Source organism: Vulpes vulpes, chromosome 9, assembly GCF_048418805.1.
Source record: "Vulpes vulpes isolate BD-2025 chromosome 9, VulVul3, whole genome shotgun sequence".
In the NCBI taxonomy this organism is placed as follows: domain Eukaryota; kingdom Metazoa; phylum Chordata; class Mammalia; order Carnivora; family Canidae; genus Vulpes; species Vulpes vulpes.
Genome location: NC_132788.1, coordinates 55668216 through 55683107, shown reverse-complemented (window position 1 = coordinate 55683107; position 14892 = coordinate 55668216). Strand labels below are relative to the sequence as shown.

The 14892-nt window shown below is 51.7% G+C and overlaps 1 protein-coding gene across 1 annotated transcript; it reads left to right on the top strand.

Annotated features, from left to right (window-relative positions):
- Nucleotides 1–13427: 13427 nt before the first annotated feature.
- On the top strand, nucleotides 13428–14126 carry DNAJB8 (DnaJ heat shock protein family (Hsp40) member B8). The gene has a single exon (XM_025991664.1). It carries the CDS (start codon nucleotides 13428–13430, stop codon nucleotides 14124–14126), a length of 699 nt encoding a protein of 232 aa, XP_025847449.1.
- The last annotated feature ends 766 nt before the right edge of the window (nucleotides 14127–14892 follow it).

The following is a 14892-nucleotide window of genomic DNA, read 5'->3' as shown; positions in this document are numbered from 1 at the left end:
TTTTTTTTTTTAAAGAAAGTTGTTGAACATGTAAGATGTAAAAGGATCTGCAGCAAGGAGGGAGTGGAAGGATAATTTGGGAAAGTGCTTTTGAAATGAGCTCTGAGAATTCTAAGACTCAAATGTTAAGTAATCATCCAAGTATTTTTGGTAGGAAGCTCTGACACGAGGTGTTTGGGACATTATGGTTTATAAAACCAGGAGACGGGATCCCTGGGTGGTGCAGCGGTTTAGCGCCTGCCTTTGGCCCAGGGCACGATCCTGGAGACCCGGGATCGAATCCCACGTCGGGCTCCCGGTGCATGGACCCTGCTTCTCCCTCGTGACTATCATAAAAAAAAAAAAAAAAAAAAAAAAAAAAAAAAAAACCACAAAAAAACAAAACAAAACAAAAAACCCCAGGAGACTAGATACAACCTAAATGCTCAACAAAAGGGTACAAGGAGAGTATATACCCAAAAGAATTGGAAGCAGGAACTCGAACAGATATTTGCACACCCACGATTATTGCAGCATTATTCACAACAGCCAAGAGGTGGAAACAATCCAACAGTCCAGGGACAGGTGCAGGATAAGCAAAATGTAGTGTAGACATACAATGTAATATTATTCAGTCTTAAAGAGGAGGAAAATTGTGATACATGTTACCACATGGACGGATCTTGAGGACATTGTGTTAGATGAAAGAAGCCAGTCCCAGAAAGACAAATACTATGTGATTGCACTTATATGAGGCACCTAGAGTAGTAGTCAGATTCTTAGAGATAGAAAGTAGGGGGGTGGCTGCCAAGGGCCGGGAGAGTGGAAAAGGGGAGATGGTGTTTCATGGAGACAGAGTTTCAGTTTGGGGAGATGAAAGAGCTCTGGAGATGGACAGTGGAGACGGCTGCACGACAGTATGAAGGTACTCAATGCTACTGAACTGTACACTTATAAAGGGTTAAAATGGTAAATTTTAGGGATCCCTGGGTGGCGCAGCGGTTTGGCGCCTGCCTTTGGCCCAGGGCGCGATCCTGGAGACCCGGGATCGAATCCCACGTCAGGCTCCCGGTGCATGGAGCCTGCTTCTCCCTCTGCCTGTGTCTCTGCCTCTCTCTCTCTCTCTGTGTGACTATCATAAATAAATAAAAATTTAAAAAAAAAAAAAAAATAAAAATAAAATGGTAAATTTTAAATAAATAAAATTTTTTTAAAAAATGGTAAATTTTATGTTAGGTGCATTTTACCATGGGAGGGAGAAGAGGAAAATACAGGACTTCCACTAGAAAGACTTTCAAATGCTTCCTGAAGGTTATGCCCTTAGAGCCAAGTCACGGAATAGAGATTTACACGTAACATGATGACATCTAAGGGGAGAGAACTGTCACCAAATGTTAGCAAACAGTGACATCTATGTCATAGACACTCTCCCCCTTTTTCTCATTTCCCAGCTGTTCTGTAATAAAGTGTAATAGCTTTAACAATTAAAGTAACATTTAACAACGATTATTGCAGAATAGGGTATAATTTGGCAAAAATATGCAAAGCCTCTAATACGAAAGCACAAAAAATAATAAAAAGACCAACTGCCACCCCAAAAAAGAGAGAAACAAGTGAAAGACACATCAAGAGGTCTTTCTTATTAGAAATGTAAATAAACATTCCAACATTCCAGCAGGTACTCTACCTCAGAAATGATCGGGGACATGGAAATCATACATGCAAATTACCACTGTCTGCTTCTCTTAGAAACGGAAGAGGCTGCAGATGTGTAGAAACAGACTCTGGCACATTCCATTACTGGGAATGTTGATCAGAATTCTGTGCGCTCTCTGGCCCAGTGAGCCCTACTCAGGTGCACCTCACAGAAACCAGAAAGAAAAAAAAAAGCTAAATTGCAGGGGATTGGGGGGGGGGGTAAATTGCAGAACAATGTATATAGCACAACTCTTTGGGACTATAAAAATATTTGTGTAGGGGCACCTGAGGGGTTCAGTCAGTTAAACGTCTGCCTTCAGCTCAGTCATGATCCCAGGGTCCTCGGGCTCCTTGCACGGTGAGGAGTCTGCTTCTCCCTCTCCCTCTTCTCTGCCCACCCCCCACTGCTTGTGCTCTCTCTAGCTCTGCTCACTCTCAAATAAATAAATAAATAAAATCTTTTAAAAAATAAAAATATTTGTGTAGATGTAGAAAACAATCAGGGAAAATACATACCTAATGAATAATAGTTGTTAGTTTGGGAAAGTGTGATAGTCTGGGGGCAAGGGAGAGGGTACTTTTCACTTTAGAAACTTGTGCCATTATCATAACATGTTATGACCATGCGCCGCTTTTGTAACCCCAAAAATAATCATCACAAACACCTGTTTACTTTTCTCTGCCTTGTCTCTGATTGATCTCTCTCCCTGGAATGGTCTCCCCTTCAGAACTGCCTGGAGAACTCCTCTTCCTCCTTCTAAACCCCAGTCAGAGATCCTAGAGGAAATCTTATTTGAGTTCTCCTTTCCCTGAGCCCCTCAGGGCCTCCCCAGTCCCTCACCAACGTGTTTCAAGGACAAGCCTGGCTGTGGTGCTGACACACCTGCCTCTTCCTTGCTGTGCAGCCCCAAGCAAGTAAATGGCTTAACTTCTCTGAATCCTGATTCCTCACCAATAAAAACAAGACGGCACCTTGCAGGGTGTTTTGAGGGTAATATGAGGAAGGCAAAGGGTCCTCATTCCTTGGAGAGCCCACCTAGCAAGGAGACCTTGTTCTAATGCTATTTCAGCCCACTGGGCTTCAGATTGAGCCCCCACACCCTTCTTCCTTACCACGCATCCCCTAAGGCTGTCAGGGTCCCTTTGGAGTGCCGGTGGGTACCTGGCTATTTAGTAGCTGCTTTCAGTATTGGTCCCCACTAGCCAGGGTGGGGGTCATCCATCCTGTACAGCTGGGGAAACTGAGGGCCAGGCAGGGATGGGGGGGTCTCATTTCCTGGGAGGAGACAGAACAGGATGGCTCCCACTGGTATGCAAGCTAGAGTTGGGGGGGGTTCCTCCTCGAGAGGGCACTCAGTGGGCTGTGTGCAGCCCACTCCCTTCCACCGCTCTACCTGCCCTCACCAGCCCACACTGCAGGGCCCCCTCGGGCAGTCTGGGAAAACACCATCCTTGCTCCTTTTCCCTGCCCCTCCCACCTAGGTTTGTCGGTGCTTATCTGGGGTGTGGGGCTGTGATCCAGCTTTCCCAGACTTTGAGGGGATGCTGAGATGGACCCCTCTGTTTTCTCAGAATTTAGGAATGGAGGGGATGTTTTTACACAAGCCCACACTACACCACACCTCCAACTGGCACCCTCCAAACTTTACCTCTAGGTCCTCTTCACCACACATGGACCAGCACCATCCCTTCACCTGTTCCATAGTGCCAGCCTCCTCCCCGGCCCCTCAGCCTCTGGCGGGTGCCCACCTGCAACCCTATCTCTTCTTCCTTAACCTTTTTATTTCAATTATGAAACATTTCAGATATCCAAAAATAGAGCTAGTATCATAACGAACGCCATGGTACACCCAGTACTGGTTTTCTATGCTGTGTAACAAATCACCACAAACTTAGCAGCTTAAAACCACACCCATTTATTATCTTACCATCACTGTGGGTCAGAAGCCTGGGCATGGCTTAGTGGGCTCCTCGACTTAGGGTCACACAAGGCTGCCATCGAGCTGTTGACCAGGACTTGGTTCTCAACAGAGGCTCGACTGGGGCAGGCTCTGCTCTGCTACCAAGCACCCTCAGGTTTTAAGCACAGGGGGGAGCTGCCTTGCAGCTGGTTGTGGGTTATGACAGATCACTCCTTCAAAGTCAGCCGCAGACAAAGACTCTATAGGAGAGTGGCCAACACACAGGAGTTTTAGATAATGTCCCACAATCCGGGGAATGACATCCTGTCACCTTCGCCATATTCTATTGGCTATCCACAAGCCTCAGGTCCCGCCCAGGAGGCAGAGGCAGGAGAATGGAAGGCAAATTGCAGTCCTTCTGACACCCCCCCACCTCAAGTTAAGAAAGAAAACCTGATGGTATATTGAACCATCCCAGCCCTATCGCCTGCTTGCCTTCTTCCCCAGAAGTTGCCAGGGCTTTATTAGTCCCCTGTATGTTATATTTTTACTACTTATGTACAAATCCTTGAGCCACAGATCATATTATTCAACGTTTTTTATATTTTGTATAAATGGTATCATAATGGTAGATTTTTTTTTCTATGAGTTGCTTTTTTTGTTGTTTACTGTCACGTTTATGGTGTTGTTTCACAGAAATATATGAAGTTCTGGTCCATTCGTTTTTCACTGCAGTGTATACTATTCTATCACATAAATAGAACATAATGTATTTGCCCATCTTCCTGTTTCCTGTTATAAATGGGGCATGTGTAGCTGTTCTCACTCCTTGCCATGCATGAGTGTTTCTCTGGGAGTGTAAGCCGAGAAGTGGAATGACTGAGTCAAGGGACTTGGGACCCTCGCATCTATAAGATGAGGCCAAAGAATTTTCCAAACTGGGTGTTCCAATGTATATTCTCACCAGCAGGGGGTGGGAACTCCAGTTGCTCCACACCCTTGCAGACACTTGGTAACGTCAAACTATTACATTTTTACCCGTTTGTTGGTAACACCAATGCAATATTGGTGTTACAGAGAGATTTCTCCACAACATGCAGTTGATTACATTCTCCCTCTGCCTCAAATCCTCCCAAGGGCTCCCCAGCTCAGTACCTGATCTCAGCTCTTGGGTCTGAGATACGAGCCTTGCATGACCTTTGCAGTCCCTGATCCCATACAGCCCCCATGCCCCCTTGCCACCTCCCTAGGCTCAAACACAACAGACTACAGACAAGTGCTCTCCCACCACTCAGGGCTTTGTGTCCACTGTTCCCTCTGTATGAAGCTACCTCAGTGTTTCAAGGCTCCTGCTTTACTAAGAAATAAATAACCTGACAGGTCACCTGTGTGTTTTAAATGTTCACATTAAAGAAATGAATGCCTTAGGCACACTAAAAATACAAATGCAATATAACTGTGCTCATCACGCAATGGTTTCAGGGCTCAGACCAGAGTTTTCCACCTCAACACCACTGACATTTGGGACTGGATCATTCTTTGTGGTGGAAGTTTGTCTAGTACATTGTAGGATGTTTGGCAGCATCCCTGACCGCACTCTATGAGATGCCAATAGCAGCCCTGCCCCACCCCCCCACCGAGTCATGACAATAAGAAATGTTTCCCATCATTGCCAGACATGCCCTGAGGAGGGAAGATTGACCCTGTTGAGAACACTGATTTATTTATTTATAAAAAAATTTTATTTATTTGTTCATGAGAGACCCAGAGAGAGGGAGAGACAGAGGCAGAGGGAGAAGCAGGCTCCGTGCGGGGAGCCCAGTGTGGGACTCGATCCCAGGACACTGGGCTCACGAACTGAGCCGAAGGCAGATGCTCAACCACTGAGCCACCCAGGCGTCCTGAGAACACTGTTCTAGAAATTCATTTATAATGCACCTAGCCTGAAAGCGCAGTAGGTTTATAGTCCCATGACAAACACCATCCTCCCACCTGGAAATATTTTTTCCCAATGGGGCAATTTACGTCATTTGGAAACGACATCCAATGTCTAAACCCAGGATCATCACCTGTGTGAGGTCACAACCAAAGGCCAATGTCGCTCCTCCCAGTAGACCCTGCTGGAACTACCCTCTTCAAGCCCTGCCCTCTGCTTGTCACTTCCTCTGCTCAGTCCTCCCTTCTCTGCTCAGCTGAGAATGTCATCTCCTCTGCTCAGCCCTCCCAGATGCCCCAAGACAGGTATCACTTCTCCCTCAATGCTTGTTGCAGCTGCATTCACATGTTTGTGTGTGTCTGTTCTCTTTCTCGTAGCCTGGGATTGGGAGGGTCCTCTGTGGGTGGAGAGAAGGGGGTCACAGTTGAATTCAGCTCTGTTTCTAGCTTACACCCAGACCAGCGCAGGAAAGATTCATGGATCTGAATGGCTAATTGTGAATAAGTCACCTAGGCCCTTCTCTAGTTGATCCAGCAAAACTCAGATGTGCGCTGAGCTCCAGACAGGCAGGCCTGGGGAGGGTCCTGGGGACTGCAGGGAAGAAGCAAAACAGTTCTGGCCAGACAGGTGGGCCAGACACCCCGAGCTGGGGTGAGTAAGGGCATCTCTGGAGACACCATACCCCAATGCCCAGGCATAGCAGAGCTTCTGTCTTTGTGGGAGGCCCAAGTGTGTTCGCATGCACATGTGTACATTTGTGTTGATGTGTACCGGCATGCACATACATGTGGGGGCATGAGTGCCTGACATGCATATGCAGGTGGGAGGGCCCTATCTGTCTACCCTGTCTGAAAGGGAAACTTCGTCACTCTAAGCTTTCCTTCTGCTTTGTTTTTCTTCATGGCATCTATCACTACCTGACTATTATTTATTCATTATCAGTTTCTTGTGTCTCCCCTACTAGGTGGCAACTCTATGAGGTCAAGGACCTGGCTAGTGTGTTCACTGTCATATATACATGCAGCACCCAGAAGAGTGCCTGGCTCATAGTATATGTATGTATAGGAGCTCAAGAAACAGGTGGGATAAGTGGTTAGATGGATAGATGAAAGGCTGGCTGGCTGGATAGGTGGATAGATGGATACGCAAGTGGTTGGATGAGTGGATGGATGGATGGGTGGATGAGTGGGTGGGTGGGGTATGGATGGATGGATGGATCATTAAGTGATTGGATGAAGGATGGATGGATGAGTGGGTGGGTGGATGGATGGATGGGTAGTTGGATGGATGAGTGGATGGACAGATGAGTGGGTGGGTAGATGGGTGGATGGGTGGATGACTGCTGGTGTGAATGTGTGCATATGCATGTAGGCCATGACTCTGGAAGATACTTCAGGCTTCTTTGTTCTATACTCTTTCCAGAAAGACCCAGGAACTCCACATCCTAGAAGCTGCAGAGGTCTAGAGGTGTGTGTGGAGGCTCTGGGGCTTGAGTCTTCCTGGAGGCTTGGGACCAGCTGTTGGAAGTGGGATTAGAGCCCTGCCCAGATCTGCTCTGTGTGGGGATGTGCCGAAGACTAGGGCACTGTGGGTGGGGAGAGGAGTGGCTGCCCTAACAGGCTGGTGCACTTTAGAACTTAGGTGTCTCACAAATGATGCCTTTGCTCAGGCGCTAAACCCCCACCAGAGGCTAGATCTGAGTTTCCAGACACCACATGGGCCACCACCAGGAAGGGTGTTGCCTGATTGGGAGTTGAAGGGAAAGAACCCAGAGGACACCCATTACCACTAGCTAGGAGGGTTGTGTGGAAACTGTCCTGGATGTCCTAGGAAGGGAAAGGGAGTCTGAGCCACATCTGTGTAGGGACCTGAGCTAAGATCATCCTGTTAACTCTGGAGAAGAGGAGAGGCTGCTCCCCATTTCCCATGCCTCCCTGTCTGGCCCTGAGCACTCACTGTCTCTTCTACCTGCCTGGTAACCTACCACCTGACCAGCTCTCCATCAGCTCACCAATTTCTATGTCCATTTATCCTACCTATTCTTCTACAGACCTGTCCATCCCCCACTCTTTCCCTTCACTCATCTGTCTGTCCTTCTATACATCTGTCTATCCACCAATTACAACATTGCCATCATTAGGCTAGCATATCCATATATACAGCCTTTCCTCTATTCTAAGCTATCCTCATATAGCAACCCTATGAGGAAATGCTATTATTATTCCCATTTTACAGATGAGATGTGGAAATTGAGACACAGAGAGGTTAAGTGACTTCCCTAAGAACACACAGCTGGTAAATGGCAGAACTGTCTGACCTAAAAGGCTGAGCTCTGAACCTCCCAGTTTTCACTTCATCCATCCATCCATCCATCCATCCATCCATCCATCCATCCTCATAGCTGTCCATCATTCAGTTCCTTCACTCACCTGTCAGTGTCCATCCAGTGGCCCATCCATCGCTGTCACCCATCCATCCTGAAGGTAATGCAGTTAGAGAACCAAGGGCCCTGAGGGGAGCAAAGGCCCGGACTGCCCATCTGGCTGGGTCGGTTGGACTGCGGGGGTGGGGTGAGCTGCCCCAGGCTGGGCAGGGCTGCAGGAGGCTGGAGGGAATTAGCCGAGTGATTGCCAGGATCATCTAATTAGGAACGCTAGTGATAAGCAGATAGGATCGAGGGTGATTAGAATCCTTTTAAAAAGCCACTCCATTAATTACAGAGACAGAGAGGGGCCTCTGGCTGCTCAGAATACCAATTGGCTGCCTAATCGGCCTCCATCAGCCCGCCCTGGGGAGCAGTCCTGGGACTGCTGTGTGACCTTGGGTGTGCCCTGCCCTCTCTGAGCCTCCCTGTACACTAGATCAGGCTCTGCCTAAGATTACCTGTCACCCAAGATCCCCTTTCTCTAGCCAGGCCACGACCCAGGGGGCAGGCTTTAGGGTGGGCCTGAGGCTGGGGTCCCAGGAGGGACACAGAAGCCTCTGGCCAGGGAGGCTAGCCCAAAAGGGAGGAGTTTCTGTACCCAGCTGGCGAATGAGGACAGAGAAGCTCAGAGAGGGAGGGAAAGTAGCCAAACAGCCAGTGAGAGTCAGGAGGGCCGGGAGAGTAGAGTCATGCAGTGAGAGTAAAGTCATGCCTGTGCATACCTGTCTCCCCACGCAAATCCCAGAGGTCCCTGCTGCTAACATTTTCAGTTTTGGGTTTCCGAGGACATTACTCAGAGCCATTTTCTGAAGGGAAGATCACCTCTGCACGCTGCCAGGTTCCACACGTGCCTTTGCGGGAAGCTGACCCCCACCTCGCCCTTGGTACACTGGAGAGGGCTTCCCATCTCCAGGGCATCTCCGTCAGCCAGGAGCTCGGCTCTGCCTCCGTGTAGCTGGCGCACCCTCCCATGAGGCCTGCCGCGTGCTCTGCTCTCTGAGCCCCGGGACAGCCGTGACCCAAGGGGGTCTCCAGTCCCGTCTCCATCCCCACTACCTCTTACAGAGCACCCCAGGGTGGGGGCCACAAGCACAGGGCCTGAGGTCAGAGCAGTGCAGGGGCTCCGGAGCCAGCAGTGGCCAGGAAAGTTCCTCCCTGGAAAGACAGTGCAGGCGGCACAAGGCTCAGGCAAGGCAGGGCAAGGGGTGCCTGGCTTGAGGGGAAGTGTCCGTGGGATCTGGGGTATCTCAACACCCTGGGTCCCTTGTCCCTTGATGAAACCACCCACACACTGCCTCAATTACATTGCTATGGGATCCTCAGGCTTCAGTTGTAGTGATGCCTTTGTCGCCAACCACCTCCCGACCAATGTCACATTACCCTATTACCATCGCCATAAACATACCATCATTCCTCCCTTCACCGTCATCACCACCACTACTCCTGTCATTCCTGCCGTCACTGTCATCATCATCACCACCATGACCATCTCCTCCTCAGCCAGTATCATCACTGACCACACCACATCACAATCATCACGCCACCACCACCACATCCCACCGTCCCTCCATCACCTCAACCAGTATCACTGTCACTGTGACCTCCACGAGGCCCATCACTGCTGTTGCCCAGACCAGCACCATCATCATCACTGCCACCATCCCACCTCTGACGCCACCTCCACCATCACCATAACCACCCACCTCCACCTCAACCAGTATTCACATTACCTTGACCACCAGAATGGCCCTCATCACCAACACTACCACCACCAGCATCGCCACAGTCACTGTCGTCACCACCACCATCTTCACCTCTACCACGTTACCATGACGACCATTTCTATGATCACCATCCCCTGCAACACCACCGTTTCCACCTCAACCACCTCCCTCATTAGTACCATCATCATCTCCTATATCACCTCTGCCACCTTCACCACCAATGCCGCCTCTGCCATCATCACATTGTCACCATTGCCTGCACTGTCACCATCAGAGCCACCTGCACCACTACCACCATCAGAGCCGCCGTCGCCGTGACCAGATGCATGCAGTTGCTGGCTGTAACAGGTATGAAGGCATTTAATAGGAGTTTTCACAACCATAGGATGACCTGAGGCATAAAGACTGGGAACACAAGTCATCCTGGGGGTCTGCCTGCTGCTCCAAAGTGCGTGGATCTCACTCTGCTGAAGCAGAGGGGGCTCAGAGGATTGCCTGGGACTTGCTGCAAACCTCCGGATGTCATCTGCCTTCAGCTGCCTCTTTCTCTTCCACTTTCGAAATCACACGCATTGGCAGACTCTACCCGGAAACCACATGGGTAAGAGGATTCTGGAAAATCTTCCCTAATTCCCTAGGATGCAGAGGAGATGGTGGAGGAGGGTGACGGACATCACATCTGCCGCATTATTACCGTTGCATCAGCACTGTTGCTAGAGCACGTCATGACTCCTACCGTTGTCGGCATCCCTCCATTGCTGTCACAGCTCCATTCGGCCAAGTGGGACCATCATCAGCACTCACACTGCCATCGCCAGCAGCACCAGGGCCACCGTTACTACCATTTCCATCACCCCCACGATCACTGGCAGTCTACTGCAGCATTGCCCAGCTATTGCTGGAGACTTGTAGAACCTTCCTGAAGGGGAGTACCATTCCCCACCCCACTGATGCTGGCCTGGGCCATGTGGCGAGAGCACAGGTGACATGGGTACATCACATTCCAGGAGAAGTCTTCAGAGGCACTCCACGTTTCTCTCAGCTCCCACTCCCATCCTCTCTACCATTTGAATGGTATGTTCCAGACCAGAGCACTCCCTCATCCAGGATCCAGATGAGAAGACCTGTGAGCTGGAGCCCCAGTGATGTGGGCAAGGACCAAATGTCCGTCATAAGGCTCTGAGATGTGGGGGGCGTTACTGAAGCAAAGACGTACAGCACTCAACATGCACTGCCTCCATGACCATCACCAGCGTCACCACCTCCAGGAGCACTGTCACCATGACCAACCTCCCCAACAGTGCCACTACTAGCCTTTCCATCACCTCCTGTCACATCTCCACCATCACTATCAATATCACCTCTATCACCCCTAGTCCCCAATTATCATCCCCTCCATTGTCACCACCACACATTACCTCTTCGCTACAAGCCTGACTACTGTCACTGCCACTAGCACCTCTTCTGCCATTAACAACTTCACCATCACCACCATAATTGCTCCTACACTCACCACTGCCTCTCTCCTGTTCATTTCCTCTGTCAAGTGACATGTGTTGGGTGTTAGCCCATGTGGGTGGGTGGACAGGGGCCACGGTGGACAAGTCCTGCTCCCAGTAAGGCAGGTGGGAACGAGTGCCTCTATCACTCTAAGTCGGGCTTGCAAAGCATCTCCAGATTCTGCTTTCATTCCTCTTGGCATTTGGGACTGGCTGGAACCTGCTGTCCCCTACTAGGTGCTGGGAACCCAGCGCTGATGCATACGGAAGGAGGAGAGAGAGACAGAGAGAGAGAATACAGAGAAGGGTAAGGGCTATAGAAAGGAAGAAGAGAAGGCAGGCATGGGGGCAGATTGCTGGGGCTGGGAGAGGAAGAGGCATGCCCTCTTAGGTAAGACTTGGTGATCCGGGGGTGGCTCGGTCAGTTGAATGTCTGCCTTCAGCCTAGGTCATGCGTGATCCCAGGGTCCTGGGGTCGGGCCCTGCATCAGGCTCCCTGTTCCCTTCTGCCCCTCCCCCTGCTCGTACTTGCTCTCTCTCTCAAAATAAATAAATAAAATCTTTAAAAAAAAAAGACTTAGTGATCCCAATAGATCTGTTCCTCATTGGTGCAGCTACTAAGTAGTGTGTTCCATCTTAACTAGAGGAGGGTGAGGGAAAAGGAGGAATAGATGTCAATCAGTATTGTTAATTGCTATTTCTCAATATGATCTAACATCGGAGCAAGAATTAAAGAAATGTAAATGCCTAGGAACATGTGGTTCCTTACTCACTCATCTTACTAGCTTTGCAGGGCTGCCAGGGCATATGATCACAAACTGGGTGATTTAGAATGAAAGAAATGTAGCCTCTCACAGTTCTGGATGTCAGAAGTCCAAGAGCAAGGTGTCAGCAGGGCTGTGCAGTTTCTGGTGACTGTGGGCTCCCCCTGTGCAGATTGCCACCCCTGTTCTGTGTGACTCCATAAGGACACTTGTCATCAGACTGGGGACCTGTCTACGTAATCCAGGATACTCTCGTCTCAACATCCCTAATTTAATTACATCTGCAAAGACCCCTTTTTTCCAAATGAGAGCACATTCACAGGTTCCACATATTAGGACAGGAACATAACTTTGGGGGGACCACCATTCACTCCACTATACTCACTAGTCACACTATCAGTCTCGATTATTTTTTAAAAGATTTTATTCATTTTCTATGAGAGACACAGAAAGAGGCAGACACACAGACAGAGGGAGAAGCAGGCTCCTCCCAGGGAGCCTGATGTGGGACTCGATCCCTGGACCTGGGATCACGCCCTGAGCCAAAGGCAGATGCTCAACCACTGAGCCACCCAGGTGTCCCAATCCCGATTTTTCTTATCAGAATTGAGTGGAATGCTTCTTTTCATTTGCTGTCCTCAGACGGCCTTGTCTGTCTGCATCTCTCTCTCTCTCTCACTGATGTGCTGTGTGGCCTCGAGTACATCCTACATGTCTCTGAGCCTCTTTCATTCAACAAATGTTTATTGATTGCCAGGCACGGTCTTAGACACTGACGAACACCGCTGCCTTTGCAGGCCTTACTTCTGAGGATCTGACCTGATAGAGGGCGCAAGAAGAATTAATTCCTGCTCCTGCCTCCCTTCCTGGTTCCTCACGTGCCCCCCCCCCCCCCCCCCCCCGCCAGCCAGCATCATCCTAACAACCCAGCCAGTGGGCTAAGCGGATGTGTCCAGGAAGTCCTCCCTCCCCTCCCCTGACGGTGGTCCCGACCTGCACTGCCCACCTGGGCTCGGTCCTGCGGCTGACCCTGCCTCTGCTCCTTGGCTCCCGGGAGCCCAGCCCACAGGCCCAGCAGAAGCAAGCTCCAGATCCTAGTCCCGCCAGGGTGCCGACCTGCGCGGTGGGGGGCAGGCTGGTGTGCCCGCCTGTGCCAATGCGGGGCTGGGGGCGGGATCCGCCCCGCCCAGCGCCCGCCCCGCTGATGTCACAAAGGGCCAGGCCTCGCTCTGCAGGGGGGTGTGCCCCTGGCCTGGCCCCACTGTGGCAGTGTCCCCCTCCCCCCACCCCTCTGAGTGGAGGTGCCCACCAGTCCCTGAGAACTGGTACTATGAAAAGGTAAAGCCGCCAGGCAGAGCCGCGCCAGGAGCCAGCAGATTCCAGCAAGGCCCCGGCAGAGGGACCCACACCAGCTGCTGCCTCCCCCCGGTTCATCCCAGCCCCCGGGGCCCGCGTGCCCAGCTCACCTTCGCCCCCGCCTCTGCCCCCCACCGCCGGCGGCATGGCCAACTACTACGAGGTGCTGGGGGTGCAGTCGAGCGCCTCCCCGGAAGACATCAAGAAGGCCTACCGCAAGCTGGCCTTGCGCTGGCACCCCGACAAGAACCCTGACAACAAGGAGGAGGCCGAGAAGAAGTTCAAGCAGGTGTCCGAGGCCTACGAGGTCCTGTCCGACACCAAGAGGCGCTCGGTGTACGACCGCGCGGGCTGCGACAGCTGGCGGGCCGGCGGGGCCAGCACCCCCTACGGCAGCCCCTTCGACACGGGCTACACCTTCCGGAACCCCGAGGACATCTTCCGTGAGTTTTTCGGCGGCCTGGACCCTTTCTCGTTTGATTTCTGGGAAGCGCCCTTCAACAGCGACCGCGCGGCCCGGGGCCACGGGCTGCGGGGCGCCTTCTCGGCGGGCTTCGGGGAGTTCCCGGCCTTCATGGAGGCCTTCTCGGCCTTCGACGCCCTGGGCCGGGCCGGCGGTGCCAGCCGCACCACCTTCTCGTCCACTTCCTTCGGGGGCTCCGGCGCCGGCAGCTCAGGGTTCAAGTCAGTGATGTCGTCCACCGAGATGGTCAACGGACACAAGGTCACCACCAAGCGCATCGTGGAGAACGGGCAGGAGCGCATGGAGGTGGAGGAGGACGGGCAGCTCAAGTCGGTGACCATCAATGGCAAGGAGCAGCTCAAGCGGGTGGACAACAAGTGAGTGGCCGGCCCTCCCTGGGGCCACCGCTGTCGCCGCCACCACCCGCCGCCACCCACCTGCCGCGCGGGCCGCAAGCTAGGCTCAGGGTTAATAAACATGCCAAGTGAGTTCATGGAAACAGCTGGCCTGAGTGTGTGGGGCGTGGGGACCTGCTGGGCCGGCGCTCAGGCCCCTCGGCACCACCTCCACACCCAGGCTGCGTTACTGGGAGATGCGGGGGTGATCTCTCTTGTCTGTGTCATCTGGCCGGGGGTCTGTCTATCTCAACCCAGCCCTGTTCCTCTGTGCCCACCATCTGCTCTCTGATGGGGCTGCATCATGTCTCAGCCCACTGCCCCCTCAGTGATGCTTCGCGCAACCATCATGCCAAACACAAGTTACATCATGATGCCTGCCTTGCTGTGTACCTTCGGTGGCTCCCTCTGCTCTAAGCATAAAGACCTCAGGCGTCGTCCTCACCATGGGGCCCTGGTGGTCAGGTCCCCGCACGCCTTCTCAGTCTCACCACCCTGCAACCCTCACTCTCTGAGCCCCAGACACACTAGCAACCCTCTATTCCTCCACTGAACTAAATGCCTTGCAACCTCAGGGCCTTTGCATATGCTGTTCTCCCTGGTATATGCCCATTCATCTCGAGGCCTTTGCTTAAGCATCACTTCTTCAAGGAAGCTTTCTCCAACATCACTATTCTGAATTAGTCCTCCACCTACCCCACTCTGAAGGCCCCTCACCCATTTCACCCTGGCCCTTATGTATTGTCTGAGAG